At 41.4% G+C, this 24,885-nt stretch overlaps 1 protein-coding gene across 2 annotated transcripts in view; it reads right to left on the bottom strand.

Annotated features, from left to right (window-relative positions):
- The window catches only part of march8 (membrane-associated ring finger (C3HC4) 8), an 81,436-nt gene that overhangs the window by 32,584 nt on the left and 23,967 nt on the right, over positions 1-24,885 (bottom strand). For both annotated transcript variants that reach the window (XM_034151765.1, XM_034151764.1), the window contains exon 2: positions 24,038-24,240. In XM_034151765.1, coding sequence (XP_034007656.1) covers positions 24,038-24,139 — 102 coding nt within the window. In that variant the 5' untranslated portion in view covers positions 24,140-24,240. The remainder of the gene's footprint in view (positions 1-24,037; positions 24,241-24,885) is intronic.

Here is a 24,885-nt window from a genome sequence, read left to right as displayed (position 1 = left end):
TGGAAACTCTATTATTTCTCTGCTACTGCAGCACAAGCACTCTGCCATCACCAGGGAGACAGAAGGCCTCACCATAACAACCACTGAAAGGAAGCTCGATGAGCCCCTTTCCTTTCAATACCACCGTCTGTTCTTCAAACACACCGTATGATCGCCTAGGCACCTAGATATGTTATGTAAAGCTGCATTTTTATAGACAGAATGTAGAGCTCTACAGCCCCAGCTGTTTTAATATTCACAGCATCTACAAGAAAAACAACACAAGAGACAAACATCCACAACAACAACACCATCAAGAACAAGATGTTTGTACCTGAATCTTCATTTTCCAACAGGAATTCATGTCTGGATCCTGAAGGCACCTTACTTCTCCTTCTCACAGACACACAGTCACACACACATACACCCACACACACCCTCACGCAGACAATGGTTCCTCAGGGAGGCTGCATGCCCCCTCTGTAAATCCTCGAGGTGAGCCGAGACGAGGAAGGAGACAGAGAGAGAGCCGAGACTCTGCAAATACAGAAGTGGAGCTGCAGCAACAATGTCAGCCGTCGCCGTGGCGACTGCAGCTACGGCAGCGAAGACAAAGACAGGCAGAGGAAGAGATTGGGAGAGAGATGGCAGAGGGAGGGAGAACAAGCGGCTGCCCTACATTTTCCTCTCACACACACACACACACACACAGAGCTGCTGCTACTTGTCCAGGCTTGTTCTCCCTCTCACACACACATACACACAGAAATACACACACAGAGTCAATCTGGTACTGTAATCCCATTGGCCGAGCAACCACTTCCTCCAGCTGATCTTGATGAGAGGTGGGGGAGGGGCAAACTGTGTTGAATTATTCATGAGAGGGAGGTGGTGTCCTTTAAATAGACTCCCTCTGCTCTGCACACCGGGCTTAACCTTAAAGAACCCTCTTCTAACCCGACTTAAGCCTGTCCTGCAGCTACAACACATTACCATGGTAACACTCACACAAGCAACCTCCTCCCTTCGAATCTCTGAATGTTTTAAGACAAAGAGTCAGCATCCAGACCTCATATAAACCACTGTCAATGACCACCAATCAGAGAGCCCGTAACTGACTTCTCCACCAATCCCCAGCAGGCACAGAGGGATGCGAGGTGGAGCAGAGGGTACTTCATTACCCACATCCTCACAGCTGTATTCAAGGGCAAAGTAACAACAACACAATCACTGACATACTGGGCCACACTACTAGCTGGCCGTCCACTAACAAACACACCAAGGAAACATTTTAATGGAGCTATGATTCACGTAGAAGGCTTTTGAATTGGATAAAGACACCTTCTGGTGGACAGCGATGCTGGCTATGAAGGGAAGATAAAAACAAATACCCATGATGAGTTCATTGCAGCCTTTGAATTGTCTAAAACATGTTGGACACACTGAAACATGTAAACATCCCCTGGCTTGTCACATACAGTATGTATATAGGCATGTGAAGAATCCCCTAAGCTCCTTACGACTAAATTCAACCTGTGTACTATTTTACCAAATATTACACATGGTACCATTGGATTCTTGTAGAGGATGCTTACAAGTTTTTTTTGTATATTTGTTAATGTAACTCTGTCCTTCAGGAACAATGTAAGAAGTTATTTGAATGTTTGACACCTGATCCTGAGGCAGTATAACTTGTTTTTCTCTACCTACACAATTAGGACAGATCAGGTCATTTCCATTGGATAATGAGCTGAGCAGCACTTTACTTCCATTGAGTAACACCACCTAAACGGCTTTGGCCTCTAAATACAGTCTTACAGCTGGACCATTGACCCGGCATGCAGACTTTGGTCAGCTAACACAACAAGGAACTTTTACATTTTTTACATGTTAAGGATGTTGTTTTAAAAATGTATCTGTACTTTTATTTTACCTATGTTTGCAATAGAATACAGTTATATTGTATTATTACTACTTTTCCTTCAGTAAGGATCGGAGCTGGGGTCTTCTTCTATGCCAATAAAGATTCCCAATGTGATATATATGTTAATTATTTCGCCAAATTTAAAATACCATATTTAGTATGCCACATACAGGACATTACTTTACATAACGACTTATGGATCCAACTGTTTCATGTAGATCAGCTTTATCTGACCAATAACTAATCGGTTAATCAGAATAAGTATCTAAAGCATTACAAATCCAGACGATCTGGGCTTCTCAACTTTAAAGAAACCTTTTTGCACGAGGCAAAACCCTCCACTGAAACTCTTAATTCCTCTTAAGTAAAACGAGAGCTGGTACAAACCCTGGCAGTTTGTGGTTGTAAGTGAACCGTGTGAAATTGGACCCAGATAAGTGATGAAGCAACAGCAGGCAACAAGAAAGTGAGAAAGCTGCCGATTTCACTTAGTGAGGAGGTTTGTATAACTATAGCTCCTTTCTACTCAGAATGACATAAAAGTGCATCTAATTTACAGAACGACAAAACAATGTCTCAGATTCTGGCACTTTAGCAGAGCAGCAGAAAGAAGAAAGGATTGTTAAGCCAAGGTGAGAATATGCGTAAGTGCAAATGATGCAAGTGTATCTTTCCTGTGGCTCAGCAGGCCAACAGCCCGTCACGTTAACAATACATAATGAGCTGCTGAGCGGGTGAACTAACTACAGCCCCTGCAAGAAAATATCAACCACAGCTGATGGTTAAAACAGGGATGCAAACTCATCAGGTATGAAAAAGGTGACAAGGATCCGAGCCCCCCGACCCCACGGAATATCGGCTTTAAAATGAGGAATAACAGAGGATTTTAGCAGTCAGAACAACTAAAGCAGCAGTTAATAATAACAGAAACGCCAAAGAGTCACATCTAATAGAAATATATTTAAGCATTTATTTTAATTGTGGAGCAGTCAGTTTATAATTTTGGCAGGACTGTTGAGCATTTTGAAAATGTATTTTCATGCCTCTGTGCAAGGCTGTCTTTCTATCTTTATAGCCAGTGGTGTAAAGTAACTAAGTTCATAAACTCAAGTACTATACTTGGGTACAATTTTTAGATACTTGTACTTTATTTAAGTATTTCAATGTTTTGCTACTTTGTTCTTCTTCTCCTCTACAGTTCAGAGGTAAATGGTGTACTTTTACTCTACTACATGTATTGAATACCTTTAGTTACTTCACAGATGTGGATGAATGATGTGAAATATAATCAAGTGTTAAATCAGACTTTAGTTCCACCTGGAGTAAATTCACAAGCTACCCTGCAGTATACAAAGTCATTCAAACTAGCTGCACCTTTACCAGCTTTGAGAACACTTTCATGATCAATCATTATAAAACATATCATATATATTATTCTGAAATGGACCAATCTGCACAATGACTACTTTTGCTGTTGCTACTTTAACTATATTTTGATGATAATACTTTTCTACTTTTACTTGAGGAACATTTTGAATGCAGGACTTTTACTGTAACAGAGTATTCCTACACTCTGGTACTTCTACTTTTACTCAAGTACAAGATCTGAGTACTTCTACTTTTACTCAAGAACAAGATCTGAGTACTTCTACTTGTACTCAAGTATAAGACCTGAGTACTTCAACTTTTACTCAAGAACAAGATCTGAGTACTTCTACTTTTACTCAAGTACAAGATACTTATACCACCTCCGTTTATAGGCTATGAAAGAAACTATTTGAAAACGAAGGCTAAAGCTAACGTCAGCAGATAGTGACAATGTATGCTAGTTAGCTAGCTCAACGATTCATTAAATAATATTGCGACAGAAACACTTTTCAGTGCACATCACGCTCTGCTGCTCCAAACACCCCGTTCTAACCAGCGGTCCAGTCTGTGCCACAGTGACTCTGGACCGCATAGTTAATATTAACGAACGCACCGTAGGTAATGTAGCTGCTGAAGCTAGACCCTCATCCCGGAGCAGCAGAGCCTTATTATACATCCATGAGCAGAGCTGACAGGCAGGAAGACTTGTGCTCGCGCTTCATTATAATATATAAAAAAAGAACACCATGCGTGTCATGATGGCACATAACAGCTCGCGGCCGCAGATTACTCCGGGTCCCAGACCCCCCCCATACCCCAAAAATATTTTTATTGCAGATCTACATGAATCACACAAACGACCTATTTTGGAATCAAAACGGCGAATTTCGCCGAAAGGTGACAAGTTTGCATCCCTGTAAAAGCATGATGGAGTTTTAGGGAAGAAAAGCTGATGCATACAAATTCAAAGCCCACAGAAGAGAGGTGATGAAATATTGGAGAGATGGATAGAGGGTTAAAGACAGAAATGTAAGGCAAAGTGGGACAGAAAAGAGAAAACTCTGATTTCCACTAAGGGAGAAACATGTCAGATATCCCACTGATATCCCACTGAGCGTGAAATTGAGCTGTAATAGCCTTTTCAGTTCATATTCAAATACACATGCACAAGATAAGTACAACACTCAGCTTTTCTGCCTGCTGCACGTTTCAATCAAATCTACCTCAAATAAGGGAATGAGACAAGGGAAAAGAGATGAAAATGAAGGAGAGAGAGAGAGGTGTGAGAAAAATCAAAGATAAACTCCTCAGGTTTTAATATTCTGTAAAATGTTGAATAACTGCACAGGGATCCTTTGCTACTTATCTGCTGTAACCGTATGCAACGCTTTGATCTGGAGCTTTGCTTTTCATTTACATATCTCTGTGTAATGCGTCGGAGGAGGGTTTTTAAGCCTTGTGTATTCATGGTACATAATCTTCAGACCGAAATACACACGCACAAACATTAGGTGGTCCGTCACTGCCGCAGCACCACCATGCCCCCAATTCACTGTCCCAAAATAACAAGGGGCAGACTGTGGCATCTTTATTGATTTGTGGCTCTCTTCACTACCCGCTGTTCTCTTGCACAATCTCTCACCATCTCTGCAAATCTGACAGCCAATAGCACATCTATCTTGACCTGTGAACGCTGATGGAGATTTGTTGGATGGGGCTGTGAGCACCTGACTGTGAGGTGGAAACAAAGTGAACTCTTTTCAGGAGCCTCACTTTGACAGGCTATTACTGGCCAGGCTGCAAGGCTGGCGACAAAACTGTAGAGAGCAGCAGTACAATGCATCAGAGTTTAACAGACACAATTCAGACATTCACACTGGTGGAGAAATGATACAAATGTAAACAGAAGTTGAAGACGTCGGAGGTTATCATTACAACACTAAGCAGCTACTAATTCCCCAAGGAACAGTTTAAATAAATGATTCATTCTACAAAATAAAAGTGTAGGAGTTTAATAATACTGCTCACACAAGGAACAACAATTATTTTTGATTTTGCAACTACAACTAATTCTGAAGTCCGGGGAGATAATGGTGTGATCAAAGAGTAACTTTGAAGATGTACAAACAACAACTTCAAGCACCTGGCAAAACTATATTTTGGTAACCGTTTTATAAAGCCCTGAGAGGTGAGTTAGAAAAATCATTCTGGAGATCCATTTTATACATTTTACCTTAATTGTTTTCTCTCCTGTGCTTATGACTTATGACTTAATACTTGTTAAAATCGTTTTTTGTGATGTTGTTGTAAAACATATGTTGGCCACAAGACACTGGGCCAAACCATTGCCCCGTGATCTAAATACCAAAATCATTACACTTTTTTCAAATGTTCTTAAGTCATAAACAAAGGAGAGAAAACAGTCTACATCAGATTGAATGATTAACCAGAAGTTTAGATGTTCATAGTCATCAATTACATACATTTTACTTTCACTATAAAAAAACAACAGATAGATAGATATCATGGATTGTCACCCCTCAAACTCACAAAGGTAAACACAGTTTATCGGCCCACATGTTACAAACTGGGCTGTTAAGTCTTAAAGTTGGGTGGTATTCAATCAAATTATTGCAATTTAACACAAAGGAACAATTTGTTTCCCTATAGGATGTTTTACATGGACTGCCCCCCCCCCCCTCCCTTAGGGGAATTCATCCACAAAAAACACACTGGACGCTGCACTAGGTCAGAAAGCAGAGGAGACTGTGAAGTCCACCACAGACGGACCACTTTCGGTCAAAATGTTCTATCAATTAAGGGCAGCTCATTGTGGAATAGCCTCCCAACTGAGATACGGGATTGTCCCACTTTGAACAGTTTTAAAGGTCAACTAAAAGAATGGTTGAGAAACAAACAAACGTGCAATCACCGCTAAATGTACTTTAACACAGGGGTATCTTCTCTTGCACTTTAGGTAGCTCTTGTATCTTCTCCTGCACGTTATATGTCGTAGCTGCTACATTGTACTGCCATGTGGTTAATGCTTGTATGCTGCTCATGCGCTTTCTGCATATCATGTATTTATCTTTGCTAAGTATATAAATGTCATGTTCTTAAATGTTGTCTGTGAGGGACTACGGATGGAAATGAGCTCAAAGCTAAAATCCGGCATGTTCACGTTTTAAAGCATTATTTGTTTTAAATGTTCATCAATGTGCATTGTCCCTCTTCAAATAAACGATTAAATAAATGAAAATGAGGAGGAGTATTAGACCTAAGGGCGAGTTGGTGGTCAAACATTGCATTAACATATGGCCCTGAAGAAAAATAGATATATAGTTTTGTGTTCAATTAATGTTTGAAAAGTAAATCATGTTTTGAAGTAAATGTTCTTATTCAGACTTGGGTAGACTGTCTAGAAATACAGTAGTTAAGGTCAGCATAATTCACAGTACTCTGAATTTTCAAAGTCGAGGAGTTTAAACCTCTTACCTCCTGGTTATGTTAAAAGGAAAAAGTCTGAGCTGCCTCTTTTACGTCAGGCATGGTTAATTTAATTCAACTGCAGTCCAATCCGTCTACTCTGACAAAAATATGAACACAGTGTTCTTTTCAGAGAACGCAATCTGTAAACGTCAGTGGTGATGCGAGGTCTTTTCACAGCCTCCTAGTGTTTTCCTCGCTGCAGTCTTCAGTTGGAGTGAAAAGGCTCTCTATCACTAATGAGTGAGTCACTGTAATAGCATGGAGCAGAACACACTGTACTTAAAGTAATGTGTTGATAGACAAGGGCATCAGAGCAGCAGTGCATGTGATTTAACTCTAATATCTCAAAAAGACAATATTCATTTAAATGTCAAATTGAAAGGTCCAAAGTGTGAGACAAGCTTGAGCCAGAACACTCTAGAATACCACATAGTGACTATTTCATATGCTGCCTCAACATTTAAAAGTACAGGCATGTTTGGATTTCATTAGTATGTAAAATCCTGTCTATCACTATTAAACATGCACATTGTGTTGAAGATAGGAGGCGAGTGTGTCTGTAAACACTGCGATATCCCTATACATATGTATGTTTATTTAACAAAGAGAGTACAGAAAACATTTTGAAACCTGCAGAGCTGTGTGTTGTATTGTAAGCCGTAGCAAGCGCAGAGGGTGCACACACACACACACACACACACACACACACACACACACACACACACACACACACACACACACACACACACACACACACACACACACACACACACCACACACACACACACACACACACACACACACACACACACACACACACACACACACACACACACACACACACACACACACACACACACACACACACACACACACACACACACACACACACACACACACACACACACACACACACACACACACACACACACACACACACACACACACACACACACACACACACACCTCTTTAACATCTGGGTTTATCAGCCTTTGATAAAACAGCACCTGCAGCATTTACTGTGTAGACCGTAGCATCATCTTTATTGGTCTTAGCACCTGGGGCTAGTGATAACCTTCTAAATTAGAGAAATATTTCACCAGTGCATTAGGTATAAGTGTATGAAGACAACAGCGGAAACTGGCGACAGACTAAATCCTGTGTTGCACTCTCAGCACGGCAGATCGATTAATCCTAAAGGCTTCTCGATTTGCAGCAGAGTGTTAAAAGGTATAACGCAGATCTCTCTCCCTTAATGAAAGCCCCACGGTATGCATGTGAGTGTGCGTTTGACGAGTCGAGTCATCAAAAGCTATTGAGATGCAGACAGCGGCACAGAGGCGAGAAGGCAGAGGTTATTGTGCTTTCAACTCTCGACCTGGCTGACCCGATGTCTCCGGAATCAGACAATTAGTCTGACCGTGGGTTAGATGAACAGAAGTGGCTGAACAAAAGAGCACAGATATTCAGGATTAAGACTGAACTGACCACAAATGTACAAGGTTCACTCAGTTCTTCTCACTGACAGAGGAGAGTTAATTATAGCATGTGTGCATTCTTTGAAGTAAAATCAATGTGGTCTGGCTTTAGCTCCGTCTCCTATAAACATCAGCAGCCTGATGAGGGTAATTACGATTGCTATCATGTCTTTCTCTAAAAAGAAGGTTGAAAAAAAAAACAGATTTCAAGGCACTGGATTTATTTACCCAGACTTTTCAGCCTTTGCAAGAAAGAAGGGCGGATACATTTTCAAAGGTTGTGTGAAAATGATTGAAAAACTCCATCCAGCCATCTCTTCAAACGTCTTAACATCTATCATCTGGGCTGAACTTTTCTTTGAATGTGCATCACTGCAGAAATTACCTCAGTATATGTGGGTATAAAACCTAATGCATCCCCCTTCTCTCCCCCACCCCCCCCCACTGGCTCTCTTTTGGCCCCTGTTCACTAGCTATGACATCATCGTTCATCACCTGCTGTTACACAGATGGCGCCCTATTACTGACCCCTGACAGGTGGAGCAGTCTGCATTGCAAATATACGGATGACGGTATTATAAATACATTCAGTATATCAACAAAAAAAAAAGCCTCTTCAACCACTGCTTCACTTTAACTTTTCTTGCCCCTTAATAAAAGATCTGATCAGGATTTCAGGCTTGTAAGACGCTCCCCTGCAGCATTCGAATCCTCAGCGGGGGGGCTTCTGGCAAACAAACATGTTAGAAAGCTACTGATCGCACATATAAACTAGCCCTGCTTTCCCCCACAGCAACAACAGGTGCAAATAACCTTGGTGAAAACTCTTAGCTATTAGACGGAGTGGAGACACAGCGGCGAAATAATGGCATGCAGTTGAACTCCTTTACCTCTGATCTAGCTGAACATACACACAGCATGCAACTCTTCACACAAAAGCAAACGACACAAAGAGGACGTATTAACAATGTCTCCATGTCCTCCCATCAGAGGACAGCATCCTCAGAGGTGTGTTGTTTTGCCAATGTACAACAAGTACACTAAATAGAAACTCTTCAGACACTTTCATTTCTTTACTACTCAGATTCTTTGTAGCTTTTTAAGATGTCTACATTATATAAGTGTTGAAACTCCATTCACTCCTCCACACTACAGCTACCTGAGGCGAGTAACTTTAGATTTACACACCGTCTTCCTGCACCGATGATGAAGGATGAAGAACGGGGGCAATGAATCTGTCCCCCACCCACCTACTCCAATCATCATTTTAAGGACTAGCCTCATTTGACTCTCTGATAAATATGGCTTATAGGAGAAGCAGTGAATTTGCATTTAAAGGCTATTTGTCTTACATGCCTCATGTCTGTAATTCACTGAAAGGCTCATTTGCATTTTGAATGCCTGAAAATGTTTAAAAGCTCAGAAGGGAAAATAAGTGTACTAAAAATATTTTCAATTATAGTGCTCTTGTGCTTGTAAAGGCAAAAATAATAGATGGATTTAAGTAAGTAAGACACACACATCTCACTTGAGGCTGCACCACAGACATCACCCGTCACACTGGCCTGGAGGCAGGTTGCAAGCTAGCTCAAAACAACAACAGAGATGACATAACTGAGTTCTGTGGTGCACTCAAAGTTCCTGGTTCAATTCCACTGGTGAGACACCCTGAGCTCAGATACACTGTTTGCTCTACTGCCCCCTGCTGACCTGGTCCTGCACATGCCCTCGACTTCAAAACCAAACCATAACACTTTTAATACAGTCAAAGCGGACCAGAGGAGCCAGGCTATCACTTTATATATGGGTCAAATATTTCCACTAAGAATTTTCTACATATTTATGAAAAGTTCCCTAAAAGGAAGTTTATAATCTGGTAAGGAGGACGGAGGAAATAGACACACAGGTCTGAGACCGAAATGCTCTCACAATATCAGATTTTCACTATACAATGGTTGAGGATGTGAGAATTCACAATAATGATATTATTGCGATATCCTTTTTAATTTAGAAAGATAATCACTATTATTGCCATTAATCAAATGTATTTATTATTGTGCTTATTGTGTCTTTTTTTTGTGTGTAGGGAGGTGGAGGGAGAGTCTTTAACAATGACTGTACAAACGCTTACAAAAAGTAAGACATTAATTTCTACACAATATTATCATGTGTAATATTAACGTGAGGTCTATATTTCATTTATTGAAAATTAAAATTATTCAACTAAAATTATTCCCAAATTAAATAGTTATTTGCAGAAATACAAGTTGGAAATGTTCAGGAATTTATCAAAATAGAAGCAGCACATTTAACAGTGAAATACAATGACTAATGCACAGCGACGTGCAGTCAGTGGAGGCAGGGGAGGCAGAGCCTCACCTGTCATACTCCAATGTAACGGAAAAACAATTAAAGAAAAACGAAATAATAATAATAATAAAATGTCTCCACTGATCTTGTGTAAATGTGATTTCTGTATGATTCCAATCGCATTTTATAGTCAAAATCAGCAAATTTGCCGAGCTCCGCTACAGGAGCGATGAGAAGTGAGGCAGGGACGAGCACTGCTTCACGTAAGCCCACAGTAACTTGCTGGAGCGCGGGCACTAATTTAGCGCGGCCACTTATTTTGTGAGCGCGCTCAAGCCATTTACTGTGGGGTGAGGTGAGGCACAGATGAGCTCTGCCTCACTTCAGAATGCGTCACCCCACAGAAACTGGCTGGAAAGCGGGCCCTAAGCGCATGCCTGTTCCCATCTCACTGTAGGTCACCAATGTAATGTTTGTAGATCCCTTTATTACATTTATCCTCGCCATCCATAGTCTCTAAATAACTTATTTCACGTATATATGATATTTAGGCTCGCTGGTCTCATCGTACAACGGCAATGAAAAAAGCACCAGGAGAGGCAGCCATAACCTCTGCCGCACTGAAGGGGGCGCACGTGAGCCCACAGGTTCTTGTTGCTACTGTTATTCTACCGCAAACAACAAACTAGACTTTTGAAACTACAGGAAGATAAGGAGGACTTTTACAAAACAGTAATAGAGATTGTTGTCCAGAAGGATAGCATGGACTTATATTCATCTTCAAGTCAAGGTAAGACCACAACTGTAATGAAAATGGGATCTTGCTTAGAAAGAACAATCCAATATTTAGATTTTGGGTATCCTTTTGTTGATCGGTCTGTTTAAAATTAATCATAGCATCAGACTAAAAAAGCTTTTGAAAATAACAGAATATTTCGATTAAGGTCAAAATAGACTATAATATTTGTAAATCTGACTCTGAAAGAGTCAGTGCCTCACCAGCCATGAACCTCACCGCACGTCATTGCTAATGCAATATTATTCGGGTTTTTCCACATCATTTCTGCATTGAAGGTTTCTGCTGACTCATGCTGACTTCTTTAGAAGATAAGAGATGTGACTCATAGTAATCTCACCTCAACAACAATCTCCATTCTCTCTACGTCAAATTAATTCTCCTCTAAACTAAAGGTTAATGGAGCCGTAACTTTCTTGAAAATTGTTATCACGTTTGTCCCCCCAGCTGTGATCCTTGATCTATGTGGCAACACGCTGATGGTTTCACATGATATTTTGCTCATTCCTCATTCACATGTGTGCTCCATCTCTTCCTGTGCATATGGCTGCAGCTCTTAAGGTGGTGTTAGTGAGGATATTTCCGTAGCCACATGACCCAGCTGTGGGGAATGAGGCTGTGAGGCTGTAGAAAGCTGCTGGGACTTGATTTCAGATCATTTTCCCGACACTATAAGATGAAAATAACATGCACATCACGGCCTGAAACAAAACAAAGCCGGATTCAAACCCAATTAGCTTTTGTTTTAATCCTCTCAAACCCCCCTCTGTACCCCTAAAGCCAGGATTGTTTCAGCCATTGCAGCACCAACGTCACACTTCAAAAAATTCTGTACTGCATGACCACTGCTGCTCACATGAAGGAGAGGTGAGCGTAGAGCCGAGGCTTACACGCGGCACTAAATGAGCTGACTCCCCGGGAGATATAGGTTGTGTCTGTGAAAGAAAACTGCACAGCATATCAAACCGTAACTATTAGGCCTCACATTCTCCAAAAATGATCCACTTCACCACAGGTGAGAAGGAGAGAGAGATAGTGAAAGAAGGCAGACTGCATTTTACAGTCGCTCCTTTGAAGTGATAAGCATGCAGCATCGCTCCCAGCTGGTCCACACTGCAAACTTTACTTTGACGCTAAGTTGCTGGGGTGCCAGTCAATTGAATAGTCCGAGTCTGGTCAAACCCTACAAAGGGTACATGTATTAAATAGTAAGCATACCTCACATGACCCCTTTTAAATATCGCAATATGTCTCATTTCAAAGCTTACTCCACCTGTCATGCTACAACTTTATCGATCTCCCACTACTGCCAACAAACATATCCGGCTATTCCCAATCCTCCTCTAGATTTTCTCCATCACATCTACATTTCATTTTCATCCATCTCTCAATTGACTTAGACCTCCTTCCAATCACCACCCAAATCTCACTCCACTATGTCAACATTTGTCTGGTCATCTCTCTGTCAGTGTGCAGACATCTTTAAACCAACATCACCGTAAAGAGCGGTGTTTCCACATGAAATGGGACTGCAATCAGCTCTCAGAGGGGGAGCAGATGGTGATATTTTCCTGATGACATCTTTTGGCAGCAATTCTGCACCGCTTGTTCCATCCCTCCCTCTTTCAAACACACTTGGGGCCTTACGAACATTTCAACAACCTTTCCTTAAATATGTAGAGACCCTTGTAAACAGCATGCCTTTTTTTTCTGGGCCCCGAGTCAACAGTGTTGAAGTATGAAGTCGCTTCCAATAAACACACACAGTAATTACTTGTAACGGTACCTAAACTGAATGGGGGCTGCTCTGCTCTTAGCTAAACTCATTATTCAGTAAAGATAACTAATTGGTGATTATATATTTATTCCACTTAGATAAGCATGCTTGTATTACACATTTAAGAGATGTACAGTACAGTAGGTATCTATGTAGAATTTGTGAGAGATTGCAGGGAGCAAAGACATCAACCAGCTAATAATTAAGATATCAAATGTCCTCAGGAAAAGAGCGATAACATTTCTTATGTAAGCAGAATCTTTAACCTCTCTTGATCTGTACAGTGCCTCTTTTCTGCAGCTTGAGTTTCATCTGTGTGTTTGGATGAGTAGTCCAGCTGCCTGGGAGAGGGACAGCGGTCTATATGTGTATCGTAATCACTCAGACTCCTCAGAGTGGACAACAGGAGTAACACATCAGATCCTCTTCCACCAGCCACTAATGCACCGTTGTCCTCTGTCAGTTCAGTATCATCACTTATCTTTGTCCATCACAGCGTAGCAGTTTCAGCTTTCAATCATGTCTTTCGTCTCCTTGTATATTTGTGTGGATTGCACACGGTTACCGCAGTGAGCATGCAGGTTTGTTGCCAACCCAAGAGACAAATCCATTCCCTTGCCCAGATCTGCACACTTCCTGGAGAGGGTGTGCAGCCTTAAACACAGCAGACTCTGTTCAGCATCAACCACTGAGGATGACAGTCTACTCCAGCAGATCACACGTACAAACCATTTATACAAATGAAATAAAAAAGCGACACCCAGACAAGTCTTGAATGTGCATGTGCACTTAGCAGGCGGCAGTTTGCCAACACTATGAGTTGTTACGATTGACTGCATGCTTTGAAGATATTGCTCAACATACGCTGCTTTAAAAGATTCATAATGTGACAGCAGCGTCAGAACCAATAGATGAATGTGTCCTCTCGAATAAACACATTGAAACGCTTCTGATTTTCCAAAAAAGCTGAGCATCTGCGACCCTGGTCTCCACTTGTTTGGGGGACAAGGCTGAAACGCACAATGGGCGCATCTGCAAGTGTGTGCAAAGAATCCTCAAACATTTCTGCTAATATAAGAAACGTGTTTGCTTCTCAGTGTGTCTGCCAAAAAGAAGCAATTCATTCAATTGAGTTTGTTAGCCTTAAACTAGATTCAGAGAAGCGGTGTGTTGTCCTTGTGGAAAGAGAACGACAAAAAGAGCGGGGGTTTAGGGAGCAGCTCTAAAGTCCTTGGAGGTTGTTTTTGCATGGTGATGACTCATTCTCTCTGCCTGCTTGTCCCCCATGCTCCTCTTGTTTCAGTGGCCTGAGCATTTTATTGTTCACTTATATAGCACAACCATAATCTAGGAGAAAGCCTGAGAGGAGCAACAGCCCTGCAAGAGAAGGACAAATTGTCTTTGCGCAGGCAAGCATTCAAAAGACAGAGCACGATTACTTCCACCCCTGGCGAGTGACCTAAGGTAGCGTTTAATAAAGTAGCCACCAGCCTTCTAAGGCATGTTTGGAAAGTGCCATGGGTTCAAATAAACACATCAATCAAAAATGATTAAGCACCAACAGCAAGTATCCAAAGCTTCCGGCTCGTACAAATAGTCTTCACCTCAATTTCACAGAGAACACATTTCTCTGCATCAGGTTGACCTTGCTAAAAGTCTTGAAATCATGAGACTGTTTAGATGGTGGATGCCACCGGTCCTCGGGGACACCACTGCCTGAAAAGTCATTGATGGAGCAAAGTGGGAAAGCACAGCGCTCCTGGCACATAAACAGTTTGACAGCTTTGACAGAATGCTGAGGCATGTTGGAGTGAGACTACTTCTCCACAATCTGCCTCCGCTGCTTCAGTCTTGCCAATACTACTCTTATAGGTCCTTGCTCTGTTTCTACGGCAACAACATGCTCTTGTCTCGCTCCCACTTCCTTCAAGTTGTTTACAACTCAGCGTAATTGTGCTCTCGTTCACCTTATCTTTGTATTCTCTCACCTGGGCCCTCTATCAGTGCTTGTTCAGCGCTCTACCTGGACTCAGTCCTTGGTAGACTGAGGTAAATCTCTCTGAACTCTACAGAGGAGACCAGGTACTAGTGCCTTCATGCAGCTGCACCATCCACAGGCTAAGGAGGGATAAGATAAGCACTGTGAACACAATTTCATGGGTTGAATAGTGGCTTATGACCCGTGACATATGGCATCATGACTCTAGCTACCCATTATCTTTATCACTTACGCTTTTGTCTTCAATTGGTCCAGTGGGTGCAATCATGGCAAAATTCACTTGCCAGGGTCAAGACCATTTGTCTCAAACTGTACCTGCAGTAGCAATTCATTTACATAAAAACCTCTCAATGATGTGCTCTTTTTGTGTCTAATGTCAAAGAGTAAAGCTCTGATATAGAGATATCTTTTCTTTCCAAACAAGCCTCAGTCAGAAGAGGAATCTTTGTTGAGAGCTGCTTCAGGCTTCAAGCTGCAGACAAACATCTGGTGTTCTACTCTGCCTTCAGGAGCTCTTTGTGAACGCTGTCTTTCTTCTTTCTTTTCAAGATAACAAGAACAGATTCTCTTTCTGCTGTCAAGCATAGTAGGGAACACATGGGAGGTTTGTCCATTGGTTAAATGTGTGTAGTGGGTTCACTTTTCATTTGGAAACAAAACTGATTAATTTCTACTGACATTTAGTTTCAAATAGACACAGATTGAGATCACCGCAGCAGGGGTGGGCAACACGTATCCCTGACTGACATCAATGGGAATGGGCATTTTTCTCAACAGATTAAAGTTGTAAATTATGTATTTCTTTACATATAATGTGCATGCAGGCGATTATAGTTCCCACTGCTAATCCAGATCATGTTATTATATCTGCCAATCTTAGGTACCTTTTCATATTGGTTGTGCAGATATTACAAGTGGCTGTGGACTGCTTTCATTTATAATCGTAAAAAAGCTCACACAGATGTAAGCTGCAGCTTTGCTTTTGAAAACCTGAGCTGCTGAAACAATCCCTGAATAATGTCTACATACAGTATGACAGTATGCGGCAGCCTACAGAGAAACGCTCAAGTGTGATGAATTACTAACAAGAGGTGATTTCCACTGGCTACATTTAACAGACATCTTTAAATCAAATATGTCCAAGTCAGGTGTGATTTCTGTTGCTCAGAATGATTTAGGGCATGCTAATTATAGTCTCTATTCTTTGGCAACAACCACAGTAAATCAGTCGTGCTTTGTTCCATCCTGAAAAGAAATCCTTGCAACCTAAATTTGAAAGTAATGACTGTTTATTTCACCGTGCTATTTAGGGCGCACAGTACAGCGGTGCACTGTGATTCAAGTCCTGGTCCTACACAAACAAGGATATAGGATAGAAACAGCTCTTTCCAGCTTGAGTCTCATTTGAATAGCTTGGCTCATTCTCCCTATAGCCAATAATATCATCAGACTCATCACACTAATTGTTATCAGGAGACATCATCAGAAATAAGTCAGGTTAGCCAAATTGAAAAGAATTGCCTTCAATTAACCAACCAACTATGTGCTTTAACTTTGACCTGCCCTTCTTGCTGTTGCATTTTAAGTCAATTTTGCTGTGCAATAAAGAAATATATCAAGCATTGTAGGATGTTATAATTTTACCACCTGTTTCTTGCCCGTCAGTCAAAGATGTTGCCGTTTCCCAAAACTAAAGGCAAGGCAAGGCAAGTTTATTTATATAGGATCTATTGTATGCATATTGCCATCATAACCAATAGAAATGGTGCAGTAAACTCTTACTACCTACTCTCTATTAATCTATTACAGAATATGACCAGAGAAGAACTGATGGGCATGTCTAAATTATGGGCAAAGGTTCTACCTGATAATGGCCCTAGATGAAAAGTCAGTTGGTCAACAAAGTCACTAGGATCAATAGACCGAAGTTGAGATATCTAGAGGCAAACTGCATGCCTAAAAGAATTGTCCTCATACACAGAAAAGGTCTTTTCACAACAGAAGAATACACTAGAACAGGTGGCTAGGGGTGATGAGCCCACTATGCGGTTCATAAGTCATGGTAGCAGGATTACAGAATAAGCTGCCATAGCATTTTATAGGGACAAGTTAAAGTCTGCAATTAAGTAAACATCTGCAGCCATTAGGCATCGGCTTCCGCAGACAGCCAGACAGCAACAAGGAGTTTACAGTGTGGTCACAGCAGAGAATCCATAGGCGGAGAGATTAACAGCGCTAATCTTCCACTGGATAACGCCATGAGAGAATGATGGAGGAGGATGAAAAAGAAGAGGAGGTGGGAGGATGCAGAGGAGGAGAAGTTGGAGAAAAACAGCCAGAGAGACAGGGATAGGAACAAAACAAGATGCAGTCTCTGTCCTCTGACAATTGTGAATCTCATTATCATATTTGACTGGAAAGCATGCAACTTCCCATCTTTCACTTCATGCACAAGAGGCTTATTATGTGCCTGTGTTCTCGCCACATACTGTACTGGCCACGACAATGGTGTATGACAGAGCTATGAGTCCTATTATAGACTCATTATACAGCTGAGTGTACAGCTGCATATGAATAGCATAAATCAGGCAGCCATTGTGCGTCAGACTCCACAGACCCAGACGACAGGCTGCGGCAAGGAAAAATCTGCAGTGTCTTCTCAGGAAGATGAATATGGCCGCTGAGGGAGAGCTCAGAGAGCCTCCAACATCGCTCTGGCTGCTAGTGGCTGGATGTTTGGGGCCATGTGAGTCACAGGAGTCATGTCAGGGGCAATTAAACGGTGTCCTCAGTCACCCCGCAGAGACACCTTCCTGTGAACAGAAGTGCGACAGAAGCACTCTGAATTGAGAGACTGAGGCAGCAGGGCGGCACATGCAGCCTTTCGTGTGGTGATTTAATTTCTCCCTTCTGGAAATAACTTCATTAATTACAACAGTGTTTTTTTTTGTGTTCATCTCCGTCCATCTCCGGTTATCTGCTGGCTATTCACTGAAATCTATAATTGTAGAAATGCACCTTGGTAGCCGTGTATAAAAATGAAATAGTTTTCTTTAAATTCATTCTGGAGAAATTGGTGGCTTTCACAGCTGAGAGCTTTTTTGAGTTCAGGTGCACTTTCAGTTCCTGTCGTGTGTGACAGGCTGAACTAATATCTGTAGGTTAGTAGGTTAATAGCTATACATCTGTCGGATAAGGTAATAGGGCCAACATAATATGCAAATTGTGAGATTATCGTTTGAAATTATGTTTTACCTGTGAGAGCGGCTTTCCAAGTCCCCTTATTTCACAGCAAAAGCGTTCATTTTGATCTGTGAGTGTAAGTGCTAAATATATGTGTGTGTGGGCGGAGGGTGATGGGGTTAATTACAAGACACTGTCTTCTCTGAATGTCTCTCCCTCTGCCAATAGCTGCTCTTCTGAAACCAGGAGCTGAAATCTCACACAACAGACAAAGCAAACTCTTATTCCTCTCCAACATTTGACTATATATATTAAAAAACAGAGCAGCTAAAGGGACTATTCTTATGTCCTGCTATGCCTCTGAATGTCTATTTTCTGCTGCTAAGGGTCAATTATAATCGATGTGTAAAATGTAATATAGCAAGTGTCAAGGCGTCCAACAGAAAGTAAATAACCCTTGGAGCGATGACATGGGATAATAAAATGAACAAGGTGAGGCAAAGTCCTTTCTTACAACAGTGATGGCCCTCTAAGGCCCGGCCGTCATGTCTACTCTTCCTTAATTAATTATGATTTTTAACACTTCAGCCTCAAGTGGCTCAGTGCAGCTGGCTCCTCCAGGACTGACTGACTATAACAACACCAGTGGCTGGCATGTAGTTGTGTTAATGTGTATCTGCCTGTCCTCGCATGTGTGTTTCCACAAAGAGAGGCTCAGATAGAGAGAGTCAAGAGATAGACAAAATAAAAGCAGCAGGTAAATGGTCGACAGTAAATATACCATGGGTGTTGACACACTGAAATTAAATTATTGAATTTAAGCTATTTTTAAGAGAAATTGGCAAACATTGAGTGCTTTGAGTTTCTCAAATGGGCTGCTTCTCTCTGTTATCAATCACTTTAGGACTCTAACAAAATAATCAATGTGCAGATTTTACTTTGGGCACTAAATAATAAATCAAAAAGATAAACAAAATCTTCAATTATAATGAAATACATCAAATCAAGTTATTTACAGCCCTACTGCCAGTACACAGAAAAAACGATTTCTCTTTCACTTTCTGCACTTTTAACTCAGTTATGACTTGAATTAAATGTATATCAGCAGCTTATGACTGGATGTTTGAAGAGTATGAAGTAGGAAAGTAGGTTATTTTGCTGACACGATGTTCATACCTTTATGAAAATGACTGCCAGAATAGAGAGAATCCCATTCTGCCAAGTGTTATCTTCCCTCACCAGCTTCTGCTTTGTAGACAAGCTGGGGGAACCTGTTTGGCCTCAGAACATCAACACCAGGAGGAACAGGTTGTGTTTTCATGTGTTAGAAAAACATGTGCACACAATATTTGCACAGATTGTGTGGACATATTGAATGTGTTTAACCTGAATATGAATTGGATAGACACTGGAGAATTTGTGTATTTTGTTTGCAAACACCAATATCAATAACTGAGTATTTTGTGTTCGAGTCTTCTGCAAAATTGCATCCTCTGCCTCCGATTACGAGTGACCACACCACATGCAGTTTATTCCTTATGTATACACTCATGCCTAGTTTACCACGCCCAAAGGCTTTCTGGGTAATTATCATGGCATTTCCATTTGCTGCCCCTGGGCACGGCAATCTGGAGGGGCATTTGGACAGTTTAGATCAACAAAATGTTTGGAAAAGGTTTCAGTGCCTGAAAAACATATTTTTCAAATAATCTTATAACGTTTAAAAATATGTTTTTGAATAATGTTTTTTAAAGATTACACATTCCATTTCATTTATCTGAGGCTTTAATCCAAAGCTCTTTACATGCTGGCTGTAAACAGGATACACTGCTATCCTCCATATCAGCCAAAATGCTTCTACTGCAGCCAAAGAGAAGTGACGCCGTTTCAAGTGAACGAGTTATGTCGCTAAAGCTTCGTTAAATCAGCAAAGACAGACACATTAAACAGTCCCTGTCTAGCCTGGGGCTTGTGTTGAAAGTATTTGCTGTGGTGGTCAATGTTTGATGGAGTTGGGCTTTGTGGAGACCAGGATCAGTGCCCCGGAGCTCTGCGGCGGGCGGCCACTGTTATTAAACCGCCAAACATCAGAGGACAGACGGGGGAGTCTTCACTGTCCTTGGACTCTGACACGAGCTTATTGAAGGGCAAAGCTTCAAGCGCTCTCTGTTCTCTCATGAAAAGTACTTGTGGCATCAAAAGGGCAGGGAACAAGTGTGACAGTGTTCAGAAATATACTGCTAATTATAATACCAGTGCGAGCCAGGTCATGCATGTTGGTGTGAATCCATGTGTTAACGTGTTAGCTGCATCCACTGAGGCTCGGCTGTATTTCTCAGCTCTGCTGGATGTACAGAATTCACACGCTGCTTGTGTAAATGACTTTATTTAAAAATCGTTTAAACACAACGATAGCAGTTCAGTATGAATTTCCTAGATATATCACAGCATTTCGTCCTTCCCAACCTGTCAACCTGTGACAGAGATTACTTTATTGTCAAGTCATGCCTAATCCATTCACTGCTCGTCTTATCAGAAACCCCAGACTCAAATAAATCTGACCGTGTTATTTGCCATGGCTGAGAACCGTCAGGAAACTTATATTCTTTCCAAAATAAAAACACTCTCCCAGTCTTTTGAAAACGTTTCTAAAAATATTTCTTAAACCTTAGTCTATTCACCAAAATGGAGGACCCACAGTGAGCACAGAAAGTGCCCACAAGCACACCTAAAGAGGATTTCAGGGAAGACAAATGGACTTGAGTGGATCTGGAGGAGGGAGGCCAGCGAGGGCCAGTAACAGTTAAAGATGTGTTGCTCTCTACAGCAGCAGATGACTAACTCTGAATTCTAAGTAGAGGAAAGTTCTGCTTTTTTTCTTGCGGCGCTAAAAGACCAGTTGTGTTGTCTAAGAGGGCCAGATGGACTGGTGCTCTGTGACTAAAACCTAGGCACGCACTCACACACACCTCCAGGACTCTCGAGCTAATCAGTATTCAAAGAAAAACGCTCCCTTCTCCTAAACTCGGTTTCTCCTTCATCGACTCTGCCGATGGTTCCACAGGGAGGACGGGACTCGCTGCTGTTTATCCACTTATTCCTCGGGGGGAGAAAAAGGAGGCTACGCCAGCAGGAGACAGACGGGGGAGAGCGATGCTGAGCACAGAGATGCAGGCTTGGATCTTTACACAGTTAGCAAACATGGCGGCACGGAGACTAAAAAGCCCCCCCGACATTATACAGCTTACAGTTTCTCTCTTATTTCCCAGCAGAAGGTAACCTTGCTACGACTGCTCTCACAGTTTAAACCCCGTTAATCCTGTTAACCATGCATTATACAAAAAGCTTTTTCAGCTCATATTTAACACAGGAATTTGCATGAAATGAAACCAATTGCATGAAATGAAACAAGGGAGCCTGGGTTTACTTTCACTTCTGCAATGACAAGGCATGGTCTCAGCTTGAGATTAGACAACAATTGAGACTTCAGAGTGGTGTGTGTGTGTACAGTAAAAACACATAATGTCCTGGGAGGTTTACAGTGTGTACTATGACTTCTACAGCACAGCAGGTGGAAACAGCATGAAGAAGCCTCTTAAGAACACCTGTGCTGCTGCACTCAGCGCCCCGGATCTATTGTGCACCGATGAGGCCAAGTAGAAAGGGCGGACATATTGTCTTAGCACCTCGCTTTGTTCCACAGCTCAAAAAAAAGCAACTGCACTCTGAGAGCACTTCACTGTGCTGTTTGATGCTCCTGTAGTACAAAGAAAGAGCCAGGGAAAGAAAGTAAAGATTGATGAGCTGCATTTGATTGTACACCTGACTTTCTTTGGTATTACTGGCAACTCATAATGACATCCAGATGCGAGGGGGTTTCAGAGAAAGAGAGTAATATTTGGACTCTGAGAAAAAGTCCTCAATTTAGAAATCCGTGATAGGTTCAGATGAACGCTTTAGATTTAGCTTTAATCCTCTCTAAAGCACATGCCTGAAAGATTACATCAGGCCTATATTTCCAACATATATCATGTGGGAGTTTTTCTGAGTAACAAAAATAGAACACCTTTCAAAGCAGCCAATACGATGAATAAAAGTTCTCAGGTGGTGATTTTACGCTTTCCTTTTGTAAATCTGAGGTAGAAACGATTTTAAAAAACCCCACGAACAAGGTACCAAATCCTATATTTGGTCCACTAATAAACTGCTAAGCCAGATGCCCTTCAGGCGGTTTTGACAGAAAATAGAAAAGCATAACAAACTCTGACGATCCTCATTAGATGCAAAACCTCTGCTAAAACCCACAGGCAGCACAGACATAATTTATTTGTGAGAGAAACGTTGTAAAGCAGAATTTATATTGCTGTGTTAGGATTGACACCGCTGGCATGAGGAAATGAACTTCCTGATTGTTCTGTGGTGAATGACTGGAGGACAGCTGGTGTAACTTTCCCCTCCCCTTTAACGCTTGTCATTTTGAATTAAATTAGCTTTAGTCTACATCTAGTTGACATTTGTCTTAACATTTCTGCATTCATCACGTCCTTGTATTCTTTTCTACATAACAAGAGTGCTTTGAAAGAAAATAGCCATTTTACACTGTCAAACCAAGTTTGAAGGCAATGAATAAAAAGGAACAGACATGATAATAATGTTGTTAGGCATTTGGCAGAAATGTTTTTCCGGTGGGTGTGTGAGTGACAGTAAGTAGAGCATAACTTAAGGTGGCGCTGATATGACAACATTAACTCTGCCACATGAAAACAATGATAACACAAAAACTGTCACAAGACCACATTTAGGTTTTGTTTGCTGGGGTAAAGACCAAGGGAATTCTTTTTCATTTGTTTTTTAAAATGCTAGCCTATCACTTTTTTCCAGAGGGATGACTTTATTAAATGTATTCACACACTCTCATGAATAGTGTATTTTCATTATTCCTGGCAGCCATGCACACTTACAGATAATGGAGAACTTTTCAACAAGTCCTCAAAATAAATTAAACAACAAAATGCATCCTCAGTCTATTCCCTCCAGAACAACACTGGGAGGAATAGACTGAGTGTTAATAAGCAGTTCATCATCCGAGGAAACTATGGAGAGTTTGAGTGAATATCAGCAACAAATGGCTGCCAAAAAAAAGTCAGCTTTTTGATGTGACTGACAACGTAATGGTTGAGGTTTAGTTAGTTAAAGAACAAACAGGATAGGATAATGGTTTGGGTCAAAATGATTTCATTATCAAACCTTTGTAGTTCAACAATAACAGTGTGATCAAGATTTACTACTCACGGTGAAAGAAACAAAGTGCCCCGTCAATAGGAAAGAGGAAGTGGCCTTCTGTGTGTGGTTCGATGTTTTGTTGAGCTTTCCTCCCCAACCCCTCCTTCTGCAGACTTTATCTCTTAATAACAATGTCACCCTACTTCCTCTTTTGCTCCAGATGAACAACACTCAGACACTTGACTTGTTTGGTCACGGCACTTTCTGAAACTACCCGGGCTCTCCTTTTACTTCATTAGACAAATCAAATCTTTCTTCTCTACTAGACTTGGTGAGGCATATGTAGAAAATATATCAAATTTGTCTGACATAAGATTGATCTGCAAGTCATTTTTCAGACTTAAGGCCAGAACCCGCCCTTGCTATTGCAGAATATCTCTGTAGGATAAAAACACTTTATAGCTTCCACCATCCTCAGATGCATGGCCTACTGTTAAACTCTTCACATACCTGCTTGTCCTTGTCCTTGTCCTTAGCCTTCCCACTGCCGGACACCCGCGATGAGGTGACATCACGGGGGATGACAGAGATTTGGTGCAGTGGCATGTTCATCCCAGCAGAGCCAGCCAGGGTCGCTCACACACACACTTCCGGTGCTGCTGCTAGAGCAAAGGGCATGATGGTCTGAACTGCGACACCTCGCCCACGCTGTCCTGCAGAGGACACAGAGAACAAACACAGGTTAGCTATGAGATGATAAAGAACACATTTAAAAGAAGACCACATACAATGGTTCACTGAGAACTACACCTGCACACACTAGTCTGTGTTGAATATGGCGTGTGTGTTACATGTTGTGATCATGGATGTTGCCCCTCATTTCTGTTATGTGATTGTGATGTGCTATATGTGACATGTACTGTATGTACTGTAGTAACGTGTGTTGTTTATGGTTCTCTTTTATCCTTTCGCCTGTATCTACTTGTCTTTCATCCTTTTTTTTAATAATTAAAGCTGTTGATATTGTGATTTTAAGGGTGTCTATTATCATCTGGCCGGGGACAACAGCTGGAAATTAGCAATGTTGGATAAAGCTGCTCCATTTACTGTTTTTTGTGACAGTTGATCAATGGGGACTGTCCACGACATGCACTAAAAACAAATAAACTAAACTAAATATCATCACTGCATATGGAGCAAGTCCACATTACGAAATCCATCAGAGTTGCACAGCTGCACTTTGTGTTTTTATCCTGTCTGCAGATGACTCGGCCGACTTCCTCTGACACTTTGGTTCTTTAAACCTTTTCATTTCAGAACCTCAAAAATATTTCAATTTAATCAAAATGGCACTGCGT

This window comes from Trematomus bernacchii, unplaced genomic scaffold (assembly GCF_902827165.1).
Source record: "Trematomus bernacchii unplaced genomic scaffold, fTreBer1.1, whole genome shotgun sequence".
NCBI lineage: Eukaryota > Metazoa > Chordata > Actinopteri > Perciformes > Nototheniidae > Trematomus > Trematomus bernacchii.
Note: the sequence above shows the minus strand (reverse complement) of the source record. Positions and strands in the feature narration are given on the sequence as shown.